At 41.0% G+C, this 15,809-nt stretch overlaps 1 protein-coding gene across 19 annotated transcripts in view; it reads left to right on the forward strand.

Moving 5' to 3' along the window:
* KIF1B (kinesin family member 1B) overlaps positions 1-15,809 on the forward strand; it is a 130,570-nt gene that overhangs the window by 71,934 nt on the left and 42,827 nt on the right. For 18 of the 19 annotated variants that reach the window (XM_074334070.2, XM_019746686.3, XM_019746689.3 and 15 more), the window contains one exon: positions 15,622-15,715. In XM_074334070.2, the coding sequence (XP_074190171.2) occupies positions 15,622-15,715 (94 nt within the window). Of the gene's footprint in view, positions 1-1,995; positions 6,798-15,621; positions 15,716-15,809 lie in introns of those variants that run through there. The other variant, XM_019746690.3, reaches the window with a different exon arrangement.

Genomic DNA, 15,809 nt, shown 5'->3' on the forward strand with positions numbered 1-15,809 from the left:
GAACATTTGCTATTTCCTAAATTAGGTAGTATTTACTTTATCCTTAAGCAATTTAAAGAAAAGAGCCAGGGGGGAAAAATAATAGTTGTCAGTTATGTGGGAAGAATCAGAGAGTTTGTTTCATAAAACTCAATTTATATATATTTACAAGAAAATCTTTTTTAGGAGTCAGACATACTTTTTACTTTCATGTAATTAATGTCATCTTTTTGCCACTTAAGAGTAACCATTTTTTAAACTAAAAATGAAAAGAAAAAAATAGTGTAGAGTCTGTAAATTTAGTTTTATCTGCTTTTCGTTGCTAAATTTTCAAGTAGGTAGGGTTTGTAAATTGGTTTAGTACCCATTATAGACCAACAGAAATAATACAGATCAGTAGCATCGACTCCAAATTCAGGGGCCAAGTTTATTGTCATGTTAAAGGTTATTTTTTTGTTCCCTAGAAAGTAACTGCACATGAAAATCTTTGGTATAGAAAGCAAGATTTATCAGTCATCAGTTTTGATTAACAAAAAAGACTTGAGTAGAGATAATTTTGGTAATCACAGCCAAGTAAAAGAGACTATTAAGTAAGAATATTTTCATTTACTACACTATCTTGAACTATTCTAATGAGTAGTGTCTTTTCCCAGGAACTTTTATTTCTTGAATAGAAATTCTTTCTTAATCCTATTCATTTTAGGGGATTTAAATCTAGTATTTATTTTATTTAGATCCATGTTATCAAGATTTGTTTGTGTTAAGAATACTTGGTTATTATCCAAAGTCAGGCTGTGTTTTTAGACCTAAGTAAAAATTTTTTTGAAAAAGAAGTAGTGGTGCAAAGATAGGTAGAAAGACAGAGATTTAGAGAAAAATGTTTTGAAGTGGATCCATTTCATATGAACAGAATATGGTGTTTTGGGTGTTGATAGGAAGAGTTGTTGCTTAAAGTGATATTTCTCAAATAGCTAGAACTACCATGGGTTTTCATAGATAGAAAATATCTCTAAGTTGTATTTATTAAAATATTACTTGGGGAATTTTAAATGATATTTAATAGAAGTATTTGTCTCGCTTAATTTATGTTCCAGATGTTTGTTTCGTAAAATTTTGTAGGTGAGGTGTGTTTATTGATTTAAGTGTGAAAAACAAAATAGACCCACTATAAGGATCCTTTTTTATGCTTTCTTCTTCTCTGGATAACAAACTTTAATTGCACAAACGAAATGGATCAATTTGACAGGACATAAGAAAATAGCAAATCCAGTGTATGCTCACAGAAAGACTAGTTTCAAAACCCTCTTGTCTTCTAGAAAAACAGTTTGGTTGATGAGACCCTCACATGGTCTGCTGGGAGAGATTCTTAGCATTTTTAACATCATCCCTATTTGTTTCTTTTTCTACTTTCTCATCTTCTAACTTTTTTCTAGGGCTGCTCTTTTTAGTAAAGCTAAACAAAACGTGGCATCCTACAGCCTTACTAACCTTTGTTAATCCGCCTGCTCGTCACATCTTGTATGGCATCTGTGCTCACTCATGGGGAAAGAGTTTCTGGAAGAAGCAACAGCAATAACCAAGGCAAATGTGGGGAAGTGGCTGCATGGGTGTTAGCATGTGTGGGGTATAGGTTTTACGTCATTTTCTGGAGCTAGTGGAGATGTTCTTTCACACCATTTTGTTAATAACTTCATGTGACCTTAGAGTGAGATACTCACTCACTATGTCAGTCTTCCTAAGAAATTTGCTTGCAGATTTCATCACTTATGCCAGAAAGTAGAAATTTGGATTAGTGTTAGTAATTAGACAAATCTTTATATTAACAATAATCTATGTATGCATATGTCTTAATAGACTTGCTCATCATTTAGGGGTTTTGTTTTGGTTTTTAGGGATTTTTTTGTTTTTAAATTTGGTTTAGGCTTTTTTGCTTGCTTTTTCTTCAGTTTGGTTTTCATTTTTTACATTTTAATTTTGGTTATTTTGGGGCCATTTTTTGATTTTGTTTTTCCAAAGGACGCGGATTCTGATAGCGGGGACGATTCTGACAAGAGGTCCTGTGAAGAGAGCTGGAAACTGATTACTTCTCTGAGAGAAAAGCTACCTCCCAGCAAGTTGCAAACCATTGTTAAAAAATGTGGCCTCCCCAGCAGTGGGAAGAAACGAGAACCAATTAAAATGTATCAAATACCCCAAAGACGGCGCCTGAGTAAAGATTCCAAGTGGGTCACCATCTCAGATCTTAAGATTCAGGCTGTCAAAGAGATATGCTATGAAGTAGCTCTCAACGATTTCAGGCATAGTCGGCAGGAGATTGAGGCCTTGGCCATTGTTAAGATGAAAGAGCTTTGTGCCATGTACGGCAAGAAAGACCCCAATGAGCGGGACTCCTGGAGGGCAGTGGCCAGGGATGTGTGGGACACCGTTGGTGTCGGGGATGAGAAGATTGACGACGTGATGGCCCCGGGGAAAGGCGGAGCCGATGTGGATGACCTCAAGGTTCATATAGACAAGCTGGAGGACATCCTGCAAGAAGTCAAAAAGCAAAATAACATGAAAGACGAGGAGATAAAAGTCTTGAGAAATAAAATGCTCAAAATGGAGAAAGTTTTGCCCCTGATTGGATCGCAGGAACAGAAAACCCAAGCAAGCCACAAAGCAAAGGAAGCTGTTGGTGCTGGTGTCGCTAGCAAGGCTGAGAATGATGTCAGTCAAGGAGACAGTGGAGAACTTGGGAAGGAAGAGCGTGTTTCCCAGCTGATGAACGGGGACCCCGCCTTCAGACGGGGACGGCTGCGTTGGATGAGGCAGGAGCAAATCCGCTTTAAGAACTTGCAGCAGCAGGAGATAACAAAGCAGCTTCGTCGGCAGAATGTACCTCATAGGTTCATCCCTCCTGAGAATCGGAAGCCCCGGTTCCCCTTTAAGAGCAATCCTAAACACAGGAACTCTTGGAGTCCTGGGACCCATATCATCATCACAGAAGATGAGGTTATAGAGCTTAGAATTCCAAAAGATGAAGAGGGAAGGAAAGGAAATAAAGAGGAGAACCAAGAAAAGGGTGGTAGAGCCGCCTCTAAGGATCCCCAGTTACCATGGGGCTCTCAGGGCCCGCGAAGTCAAGACCACATCCAAGTTAGCAAACAGCATATTAATAATCAACAACAGCAACCTCAGTTACGCTGGAGAAGCAATTCTCTCAATAATGGCCAACCGAAGAGTATGCGCTGCCAGGCGTCGGCCTCGTCAGAATCTTTAAACTCCCCCAGTGGTCACCCCACCGCTGATCTGCAGACTTTCCAGGCGAAGCGCCATATTCATCAACACCGTCAGTCTTACTGTAATTATAACACTGGAGGTCAGCTAGAGAGCAGTGCAGCCAGTTCCTATCAGAGGCAGATGGACAAAACCAACCATTGTAGCCAGTTTGTGACACCTCCACGGATGAGGCGACAGTTCTCAGCACCCAATCTCAAAGCTGGTCGAGAAACCACAGTATAAACTACTGGACAAACTTGAAATCCTGGTGGAGGAAACGGGCGATGTTAGCTCGTGATTTGAGTTGGTTCTAGCCTTGCCCTTGAGTTCCTACTATTTACATTATGATCGCAATGTTGCGTTCCTACAAATAATAACTGATTTTAATATTGTCAAAACATAAAACACTGGTAAATGTTTCAATGCCTCCCTTTTGTTTGTATACCATAAATGGGCAGTTTCTGGAATTTTGGACAGAACACTGAGACCTCCCATTTTTTCTGAGACTTCCCTCCTTTCTTGGTGCCTAGATAATATACTTACTTGCACAGACTGGTCTTATTTTGGTGCAAGTTTGCTATGTTTTTATAATGCCTATACATTGATTTGATATCCAGAAAGACCTGCCTTTTGGTTTATGCAGACATTCAAAAGGGGAATTTGACATGTAGAATTAAATGTCTATCATTTCCCCATAAATGTTAGTTTAAAAATAATTACATGCAGCTATGTGCACACGGCTTTGCATTTCTCATCCGTGTCAGTCCTTTTTAAAAATATAATTGGACTTTTCAGAAGCCCAAACTAAATGTCTTCAGACACACTTTATAGTACACAGCTTTGCATCTTCCACGGACTTTCACACCCTCTTATTCTTCTATATTTACATAGAACTGATGCAGTAGTTTTTTTGTTTTTTTTTTCTTACTGTATCAGTATATGTATGAAATTTGTCATACTGAAATATTTAAATTGGCACCGTATCTGGGTTTCTATCTATGGTTTGCATTTTGAAAGTTAATGTTATCATTTCACACACACACACTGAATTATACACCAAAATCATGCCAACAGAAGTACCAGAAAAATACTTGTATGGTGCTCTGAGCAGTATATATGTTTATAGGGAGGTTATTTGGTGGAGAGAGGGAAGGGGTGGGCCATGGGGAGAAGGCTACAGCATACGGCTGAGTGCCGCTCGTTTTCAGTAGATGATGAAATAATGAAATAGGTTAACTTTGGTTGAGTTTAGAATAAAAGAGATGATGTGTAATGAACTCTTCTTTGGTTACTAGTAGTAATGCTCACAGATACTCCAGCAAGCAAAGAGAAGGCCTGATGAACATTTAATGTATCAATACCTCATTTTACTGTGTTGTCTCAGTTTTCCTCACTGGAGAATCCAATAAAGATGGATTTTAATGGGAAGAAAAGTTTTTCTACATCCTTCCTCATCTCTTGAACTTGTCCGAAACTTTAATTAAAGAGGCGATGTGAAGAGCCAGAGACATCGATGAGATTGCCTGACTTCATGTTGAAGAGTCCTAACTCACACTAAGTCATCTGTCAAGCGCTGCCTTCCAGATGGTGGGAAAATTGCAGCCAAGATAGCAATTAGCATTCAAGGAAGCCTTAAAGATTGTGATTATATAGTTGTTGTTTTTTTCCCTCGCATGTGAGCACTATGCTTTATTAGAACATATTATTTTTAATCATAGTATTTTTTGTTTGCTTCTAAGAAAGTGCTTTCTCAATGCACAGAAAGTTGCTTCCAGTTAACTTGGGGGGATATTTTTGCTTTCATAGCTAGAACAGTCCTAGTCTTCAGTTGAAGCTTTAGGGCAGGTTAGACGTGGTGAAGGATGTTTGTAATGGGTTGACTAATTGAGATGACCGCCTCCTGTACCGTGTGTTTTGGATGCACTTGGTAGGTTACTTCAAATCAGTCACTTCATTGCCTCGCATGGAAACCCCCGCTGTCCTTCTTGATGCTTAGATGTAGATATGTTAACGATGCCTTTCTTGCAAAAAATTCATTTTCTAAAATTAATAATGATTCCTCAGCTTTCAACTCTGGAGTAGAAGTGAGCTCTGATTTCCCTAACTTGAGATGATGCAGGCTAAGTCTCTGTCTTTTCAGTTTTAAGGTGACCTTTTCATCTCATGTGGGCAGGCGCCTGCCTTCCTTTCCCACTAAACAATGGGAGTGTGTGTCTACTGGTGACCAGGCGGCACTGGAGAATGAAAAGTAGTATTTTCATTTACAAATGTGGGTTGGAATAAGCACTATACCCAGATACTCCAAAGAATTAGGTCTGTGTCTGTGCTTCATCTGCTGTCCCAGGAGCCCTTATTTTCAGATGACCAGAAAGAAATGAACCAAGGTTTGATTGATGGCCACGTATGTCCTCCCGTGCATTTCAGAGCATATGCTTGTCTTAGGAAATAACTGTGTGGGTAAAATTACTTCACTGACTCTTTACTAAGAACTAGTGCCATGCTTTTGTGCTCTATTGGTATAGCCCGTGTTGCTGTTTGTTTTTTAATTTGACGCTGTCTCTCCCTAAGCTTAAGTGGAACAAGACCAAAGAGAAATGGTCATCATTAAGCCATTATTATTATATTATTGGAGTACTCCTAGCTATTATCATAGCAAAATGGAAAAAAAAAAAAAGTGTTTTTGCTATGGAATTATGTAGTGATCTGCCATGAATGGGAATGTGGAGGAGTGCTAATTAACTGGTATAGTTTCACAAACTGAAATGGTGTTCCGTGGAGAGTTAAAGACATTCTGCTTGTTATTAGTAAGCTTCAGCCAGAGGGCTTTTCCTTAATTTTTGCTTCTAATTCTTTTCAGCTCTTGGAATTGTTTCTCCTTTCATTGGAAATGCAATGAAGTGTTGTTTATTCCATGAAGTGACTTAAAGTGACCACTTGTGTTTTAGGTGCAGGCTGATGTTCAAAACAAAACACAACACAGTTTATTGTTTATTCCATGAAGTGACTTGAAGTGACCTCTAGTGCTTTAGGTGCAGGCTGATGCTGAAAAAACAACACAGAGTTTGCCACGCTGGTGTCTGGGTTGGAGGCTGTTAGCCTCCAGGAAGTTACATCGATTTCCTCCCGTCAGCTGCTGTATCCCTGGGCCTTCTGGTCCTTTGTAAACTTGCCTTAATGGTTTGTACAGGACTGGGAGGAGGGAGCTGCCGTGTTCAGTGTCCCTTAAGGAAGAGGCCCGCTTAGGCACATGCAAAGCAAGCACTTGTTCTGTACTGTTAGAGCCAGATTCTGCATTGTGAGCAGTTTCCTAATTGTCCGGTTATGTCATCTTTCTGAGATTTTAAAATCTGCTTTAGATACTTAGTTTGAACCACTCTAGGTTGTGAAATGTATTGGTTTCCTCCCTTTGTTACTGTAAAATCTTGTTGATGAACAATGGATTTCTCCCCCAATTTCTTAAAAAAGTGGTTGAAGATTGTCTTTCTTTGAGTTGTAAGACCTACCTTATCAGAAAGGGAGAGTTTGTAATGTTCAAAAAATAAAGTCCTCATTCAATAAAAGCTGAAGTCATCTTTTAAGAGTGTGATTTCTCTCTGATGTGGGAGGAGGGAGAAATACAAGGTGGTGCTGATAGACCTGATCTTGACTTTTATGTACTGCTTTTGCATCTGAAGATGGTTGCAAGCTAATTAGTTTAAGCTTTTGCTTTCATTACCCTTTTCTATTTGTCAAAATTCTATCTTACACGGGATCTTTAACCCCTACTTTATGCTACATTTTACTTAAAAACTTTTCTAGTATAAGACAAACGAGGGGATATCAAATATCACTTTCTGATTTGTTTGAGTTTAAACTGTGTTTTCAATTTTTTAATTATATAATCTTGATTTGAACGTTTTAAAAAATGAAAGTGTGTATACTTCCCTTCATATGGATAGGAACTAAATTTCTAAAAAGTTTTGAGTAACTGTTCAGCTTTTCTTTTTTACCTTTAACGTTGCTTTTCTCCACCCAGAGTGTTGGTGGCATGCTAGACGTGAAACAGGACAAAGCAGAGGATTTTTCTAGAGTGAACCATCAGTTTTAAAGGACACGACCTGTTTTATATTGAAAAACAGCACAGTCATACATTGTGGAGTAGAATACAAAACCTACCTGAGATTTCTTTCCTCATGATTTTTTAATATAAAATTTGGAACTTGAGAGAATTGTTATGCTTGGATTGATTTGCTGCAGCCTCATGTTCTTTCCCTTCGGGTACTTTGCATTTCTGTGCTGTTGAAGAAACTGGGGGAAGAGTTGCCAAGACCCAACCACTGCGAGGGTGACACAGGAGATTCCAGTGCAGTCTGATGTGTGCAGTGATGGTTGTGTCACAGGGTGAGGATGGGGAGAGTGGGGAAAGGTTTTTGAGGGAGGAAGGCCTGAGCCAAGAGCAGAATCCCAAAGTACAACTGGGAGTTTGTCGCAGTGAAGAACGGTGGGCGGAGGGAGGAAGCATGTCAGGCCCAGGGGACTGCGAGTAACTCGAGGGTCAGAGCATTGGCTGCGTGTCGGGGAGTGGTAAGAGGTGAGGGCGGCTGGGTGGCAAGGGGCCAGATCCTGGCATGCTGAGGAGTTGGGGTTTTATCCTGAATGTGATGGGAAGCTGCCAGATGACTTTACACAGGGAGATGTCACTATTCTATTCATGTTTGAGAAATGGCCAGTTTGGGTTGGAAGGAGGCAAATTCAGAGCCCAGGGCTCCAGGTGGCAAGTCGCAGTATGAACTAAAGGAGAAACTGCTTTCCGGAAAAACGCAGGGAGGAAGGAGAGACGGAATGACTGATTATTTGCAGGTAGAATCAACAAATCAGTTTGCACGTGGGATAAACCCTGTGGATGCAGCCCACACGGTGATGGAGGCCCTTGCTCAGATCGTGGTTGGAAAGTAGAGTAGATGAGACCAAGACTGCGAGATTGGGAGAAAATAGACGCCACTCAGGTCTAAGAATAGGTGTGGAAGCCCTGGAGGGCTAGATCTGAGCCTTTGTCCGCAGTTGCTTTGCTGTGGGTGAGCAAATCCAAGTGTTGGTAAGAACCGGGGCATGGATACCTCCCTTCTAGCTAGTGCTTGGTAATCTGCCATTAAAAGAGGAGGGCAGTATTTAGCAAAAGGAGCCAAGCCTCGAACGTCCAAAACTGCCTAACCAGCAAACCCAGAATGGTGACATTGACTTTACCTTAAATGACACCTTCTTTAGAGATGCCCTGTCTAGTTGTGGCACCATCATCTCGCCTAGAGTACTGTAGTCGCCTCCTAACTTGTCTCTTTGCTTGAGCCCTATATGCCACTGTCTGCATAGCAACCAGCATCATCTTTTAAAAACAAAAATCATGTCATATCAGTGGTCTCCAGTGGCTTCCCATTGCACTTTAAATCTGAACTTCTCTTTTGATTTTATTTTATTTCTTATTAAACTCATTGGGTAAATTGGTTAATAACATTATAGAAATTTCAGGTGTACAATTTATAATATGATGTCTGTATACTCTACTGTGTGCTCACCACCCAAAGCCTAGTCTCCTTCCGTCACCATGTATTTGGTCTCCTTTACCCTCTTCATCTTCCCCCAACCCCCTTCCCCTCTGGTAACCACCAGTCTGGTGTCTGTATTTGTGTAAAATCTGAACTTCTTACGTAGCCTACAAGGCTTTCCATTTTGGCTTCTTGCCTGCCTCTCCCTCTTCATCTCGGCGTTCTCACACTGCAAGCACTTTGGACTTTGGTGCCCTGACAACACTGAGTTTGTTCTCACCTCGGGGCTTTTGCCCTTCCTCACGACTGGAATCCTTTCTCATCCTGCTTAACTTCTCTTCGGAGTCTGGATCTGCACTCACATGCCCTTTTTCCTGCCCCAGGCCAGCTCTCACTGATTCCATAATGATAACCTGTGGTTGTCTGTGTACTTGTTTGGTTCTTCCATGAGAATGTAAACACCTGGAATATAACCTCACCTTGTTCGCTTCACCATTCATCTGCACACATCACCCAAAAGAGTGCGTCAGAATTCCCTGGGTGCTTATGGGAGTGCAGATTGCTGGGCCCACCCCCAGAGTTTCTCATACGAATGGTCTGGGATAGGGCCTGAGAGTGTGCATTTCTGGTAGGTTTCAGGTGATGGGGATGCTGCTGGATCAGCAACCACCTTTGAGAACCATTGTTCCAGAACAGGAGTTGGCAGATGGTAGTAAATAGTTTAGGCTTTGTGGGTCCGGTGGTCTCTTGTCACAACTGCACAGTTCTGCTTTTGTAGCAGAGAAGCAGCCTTTGTCAATATGCAAAGGAACGGACATGGCTGTGATCTGTTCCTATAAAATTATATTTACAAAAACAGGCGGTGGGCTGGATTTGTCGCCAGCCGTAGTTTGCCGGCCCCTGACTCAGAAGATAGTCACTTTGAGAACTAGTAACTGGAAGATGAATATATGACTGTTGGAGCTAGAAGATGGTTGTGTGCCACCAAATGCTGGTGAATGACAGATCTCTGGCCTTCTGACGTTCAGAGAGCTGTGGAGGAGACAGCCATTAGACAGACCGTCACACCAGTAGTTATACAGGGCGTTTGTGGTAAATGCCATGAGGAAACAATACAGGGTTCTCTGACAGTTTACACCCAGGCACCTCAGGGAGGGAAAAGTGGCCGTCCTTGCTGTCAGCTGAAGATGTTGTTTCACTAAGGAAAAGAAGCAATCACAAGAAAACTTCCTTTTTTTCCACTTCTAGTTCTGTGGCATCCCTCATGCATCCATGCCTGTACTTGGCCTTCCCGCCTGTTCGCGTATGAACTGTCCTTGCTCCTTGTTCCTTGCATTGCATCTTACGTCACCTCCTCAAGGACTTACTGTACACTTACCCCTTCTCATTTACAAACCTGTTTCTCTCCTGGATTATTCCTGTCAGCATGCGTGCTTCATTTCACCAGTTTCCACAAAGTCCCATGTTCCCTGTGAACTCACTCCGTTTCTCTGTAACTTTTTACAGAAATTCTCCTTGAGGGAGATTCTGGTACTTATGTCACACTTGTCCACCTCCCAGTATTGCTTTTTTCCATATCTTCTCCCCATTCTTGCTTGAACTCACTCTCGTTTCCACCTGACCACTGAAGCCACTTGTAGCAGGGTCCGAAGATCTCCACAGTAACACATCTGGGGGCGATTTCTCAGTCTTCATCTTACTAAATCTGTTCGGCGTTGGACACAGTTGCCTGCTTTTTACTTCTTGGGACACTTTGTTCTCTCGGGTTCACCTTTTCCTCTGACCTCACTCGCTGCTCCTTCGTGGTCTCTGACCACCGACATTGGTTATTTCCGTATCCGTTCTCCCAGGCGATCTCATGCCCTTCTGTGGCTTTCCCTTCCACGTTCCCACGGGTGATGATGAAGCTGGTAACTCGTGTGGAGCATTTCCGTGCGCCAGTAAACACCTGTGTGTGGTCATTGAGTCCTCAGAGTGCTCTGCTCGGTGGCATAGGTGTCGTCCTTCCCATCTTCTATATTTCCCCGTTGTCGCACAGCTGCTAAGTGGGGACCCAGGTCCAGTCTCAGGCAGTCTGTCTGCAGACCGCTGCCCCACCCCTGTCTGCTGATGTAGCCTCAGATAGCCTCTCTCCAGCCTGGACCTCTGCCCTGACTTCTGAACGCACACCTATGACCTGCCATCCATACAGCTAACTGGCACCTCACGTCTAAACCAGAGCAAGCGTTCCTCTGCCTGTAAACCGTATCCCAGCTCCATTCTCTTCACCACCTTTGCTGCTGACACCCTGGACCAGGCCACCACCATCTTCCTCGACACGGCTTCGAATTGTCACTCCGTGACAGTTCAGCGGCCTCCTGACCGCTGGCCTTGCTTCCAAGCCCCCCGGCTGCTCTCCACGGAGAGTCATATTTTTAAAACATACACTAGACTGTATTCCCAGGTCTGAACCACCCAAAAGCTTCCCTTCGGATGAAATCCGTAGTCCTTACAAAGCCTATAAGGCCGTCCATAACCCAGTCCCTAGCTGACTCCTCAGCTGCTTCTCTGACCCTTCCTGTTCCTCCCCGCCCCACCCACACAAGTTTCCTTGTGTTTCCTTAAACACACTAGGCTGCTTTGCACCCAAGGACCATTGTACTTGCTGTTAGTACAGACATCCCCCCCCGCACCCCCCCACACACACACACATCTCAACACGCCAGCCGGCTTAAATCTCTGATTAAATTATCTCTAAGGAGAGAACTTCCCCGACCACCTAATCTAAAAGTGTCCTTCCTGTTTCTCTCTCCTCCCTACTAGCCGTAACACCTCCCTTTCTTTATTTTTCCTCATAGTACTTCTCTGTACTGAAGTCACAGTGTGTACTGCATCTGTTTACTGTTTATTGTGTCCCTCACCAATGAGACTTTTGTCTTAACTGACTCACTGCATTCCTAGCACCTGGCACATAGTAGGGGTTCAAAGAGTGTTTATTTGGTGAATGAATGAACGGATTGAAAGTGGTTAAAAGAGCGCTCTCTGGATTCCAGTTGCCTGGTTGTGTTCACATCCCATTTCCACTACTTGCTAACTCTGATCTTTGGAAAGTTACTTAATTTCTTGAAGTCTTTTTCTTCTTTAACATGAGGATAACAATAGTAGCATCTTCAGAGAGTTATTGGGAAGACTGAGATAATCCATGTTAAACATTAAGAACAGTTATGGCACAAAGTAAGCTTAAAAACAAGAATGGGCAGGTGAGACAGAATATTCTAGAAGAGAGAACAGCCAGTGCAGTGCCTTTATAAATATGGGGCATATTGAACTATCTAGGACTTACAAATACAAAAGTTTACTGATAAATATATTAATTTTTCGTGTACCTTTTGATATTTATCCTAGTTTTCACCATGAAATCAACAGAACATTAGTATCTGAATCTCTTAATCCATTTGCTGTAGGAAAATCTAACACTTAGAGACTTTCTGGTGGCATAAAAGTGTCCTTGTTGGAAGCTCATATGCAGCCTGGCTTGGGGAAGGGGAAGCCAAGTCAAGAAATGGTGTTGATATTTGGACGGCTAACTGGGGGTAGAAATTTCCCTGAGCAAAATGCAGCTCAAGTTTTAGCTCCATTGCATTCTGGGAAATCTTTTTATGTCAGCTTCACTGCCACTAAAGCAAACCAGAGCCTTTAGGGCAGGTCATCCTCATCTCTTAACTGTCAGAATCTAAAGATGGTGTTTTCATTGGTAGTTTGACCAGCCTATAAACCCTTCTTGAAGAAATCCTCAGAATTAAGCCAGTCGCCAAAAAAGGCAAAACTGGATGATTCCACTCACATGAGATACTTAGAATAGTCAAAATCATAGAAAGTGAAATGGTGGTTGCTGGGGAGTACAGGGAAGGGGGAGTATATAATGGGTATAGAGGTTCAGTTTTACAAGATGAAAAGAGTTCTGGAGACGGATGGTAGGGGTGGTCATACAACATTATGAATGTATTTCACACCACTGAACGGTATACTTAAAAATGGTTAAGATGGTAAATTTTATGTGTATTTTATTTACTATAATAAAAAATTGGGGGGAAGTGAAAAACAAAACAAAGTATCTTCAAGACATTAACATTTTGTTTCACCTGATGATTTTTAGGTAAAGCAGCAGTCTTTCTCTTTTTGCTGAAAGAATCCTATGTAATAAATAGGTTTTTTTAGGGGGAGAAAACCTGCCTCATCCCCAGCCTTGTATTTTGAAACATCCACAACCTACCAAGAATCTGAAAAAAAAAAAAAAAAAAAAAAAAAAAAATAGCACAATGAACCTTTGTATACCCGTATTTATATTTTTTTCCTGAATCATTTGAAAGTTAAGTTGGAGACACCATGACAATTTACTCCTAAATACTTGTGTATGTATCTCTTGGTGTCAAGGATATTCTCTTAATGTCATTAACCCATCCAAGAAATCTAATACTGAATCAATGTCATGTAATACACAGTTCATTTTCAAATTTCCCTAATTGTCTACAAAATATAAATAAGTGTGTGTGTGTTAATCCAAGATCCAGTCCAGGTTTATATATTGCATTTGGTTATGGTGTTTTCTTTTATCTTTCATTACACTGGTATTTTTGAAGAATCTAGGCCCCGTTCTGATTTGTCGGATTGTTTCCTCAAGATTAGATTTAGATTAAGCTTTTGTGATAAGAATGCGATAAAGGTGACAGTATGTACTTCCATTGCGTCACATCGGTAGACATAACATGTCAATTTGACCTATTATTAGTAATGTTAAAGTTTAATAAATTGCATTAATATGATGTTTCCCAGTTCTTATTAACAGAGTTGGACTTGGGATTGTGTGAATATTGTGTTTTCCATCCGCCTTTCACACAGTTGTTTTAGCATTTTTTAATGATTCCTGTCTGATTCAGTTACTACATCTGGGGTTGCAATACAGTGATTTTCCAATTGTCATTTTCTCTGCATTTATTAACTGGTGTTTTTTTTTTGCTAAGAAGAGCTTTCCCTTTTTCTCTTCTCTTTTTAGTGTCACCGTGGACTCTTGAAGCCGTTTTATGCTAAGAATGTGCTATATTCTTTTTTTGTTGTTCTTATTGGCCAACGGGAGTCTGTGTCCTTTTGAAATGGCCCCGTTGGTCTTCCGTGCTTCCTGGCACACGATATTCCGGGGTCCTCTTGTACTTCCCTTGCTCCAAACCTGGAATCAGTCCTTTTCCCAAAGCATGTTGGTTCCTTTTAGTGGGGAATGGGAAATATTTAGAAATCAAGATCTGGGTGCTAGGTTTACTTAGAAAATAAACGTTTTAAAGCATTGCCTGTCATTTTGATACCATTTAAGAGGACTTTCTCATGTGTTTGAAATAGTTCAGCATTTGGTCCTTCCTGCAGTCCTGTGTGGCAGGCAGGTCAAATCCTACAGGTGATGAAAGGGAGGTGGAGAGAGGATTTAACCCTCCCAGAATGACAAGACTGGTAAGAGCAGATACCAGAAGCAAAACCCAAGTCTTTCACCTGCTAGGTGTTTGTGGGAGGTGTTTTTTTTTTTTTTTTTTTTTTTTTGCCATAGTACATAGCCTCCTAAAAAGTGTTCAGACATCTAGTAAAGCTGTGTTACTGGCTCTTGATCACTGCCAGCTCCACTACAGAGAGAAAGCTTCCTTTATGAGATTAAAGGGTAAATGACTAGAGCCTTGAGAATATTTGTATCCTTCTTAGCATTGCCCTTGGGAGCCTTCTGTAATGGGGTTTGCTAGCGAGGCTTTCAGTGGACCTCTGTAAGCATGGGATATTTGATTGGTGACTTCAGAGCTCTGAAAACAGTATGTGGTCAGACTTCAGCCCCTAAGAAGGTCACTCTCAATATTGAAAATGCTATGCTCATGCTATGATTTGGTATTTTACTATGCGAAGATCTCTTTTCTTAACCTTACTTGTTTCATTTTCAAGAAAAACACAAGCCTTTTTTCACTAACACTCTGAGGAACTTTTTTAGACATTTTCCTCCTAATCTCTTCCCACCGTGAAATTTTAATACGTCAGATAACCTCAGATATACAGTATATTTATTTACGTACTGTATGTATATTTGTGCTTTATACATAGAAAGAGTAAGTTTTTTTAATCCCTCAAGAACCTTTTTTTGTCCTCTTCGGGGTGATATCACCCTTATTGAGAACGCATGGAGTACATGGGGGAAATGAAGGATAAATCTGATTTGTGTTATAACAATACATTTTGTTTATTTTAAAATAAAGTCTTTCTCAAATAACTAAATGCAATCTGTAGATTATTTCAGTCCTAATAGCTCTGTGATCCTTTGGTTGCCTGAAGGCTAAACTCATCCTACAGCTTCACAGATAGTAGTATTTCATCCATAGGGAACTTCAGAGTCTCCAGTCCTAATTTTTTCCCATCCAAACAGCTAGATAATTGGAACTGTTGCTGATATTGGTGAATGGAATCTTTCCCAGTATTGTTTTTCTCTGGAATTGCTTGATGTGTAAAGGTACTACTTAAATGTATTTTAATATTTAAGGGACACATGCATTTTTTTTCCAACAGAATCCCCCTTTCTCTACCACAATCTCAAGTAAAGACCTCGAGTCTGGGGGAGTAAGGAGAGAGAAAAACTGCAGTTATTTATTTTTTTAGCATTTACCCATTACAGACGCTACCTCGTGTGCTTTTTCTCCCAAGTATTTCTCTGTATGTCTGTCTTTTTATTGTTGTTTCCTGCCTCTATCTTCTCTTTCCGTTGTCTTTTGCTTTCTCTGCTTTCCCCAGTGTTCCTTTTATTTTCCTTCTCCTTCCTACTTGTCTCCTCTCTCTCCTACATGTTATCTCCTTTCTTTTCTTTCAGGACTATGAGAGTAAGTTGCAGGCCTTGCAGAAGCAGGTCGAGACTCGATCCCTAGCTGCAGAAACAACTGAAGAGGAAGAAGAGGAAGAAGAAGGTGAAATCTAGAGACTGGAACTTTCCTGTGTATCTGTTGGATCTCTATTATCAAATTAATCCTTTGTCTGGGACCAAAGCTGGATTCGATTGTA

This window comes from Rhinolophus sinicus, chromosome 14, assembly GCF_057876585.1.
Source record: "Rhinolophus sinicus isolate RSI-liver-muscle chromosome 14, RSI-T2T, whole genome shotgun sequence".
NCBI lineage: Eukaryota > Metazoa > Chordata > Mammalia > Chiroptera > Rhinolophidae > Rhinolophus > Rhinolophus sinicus.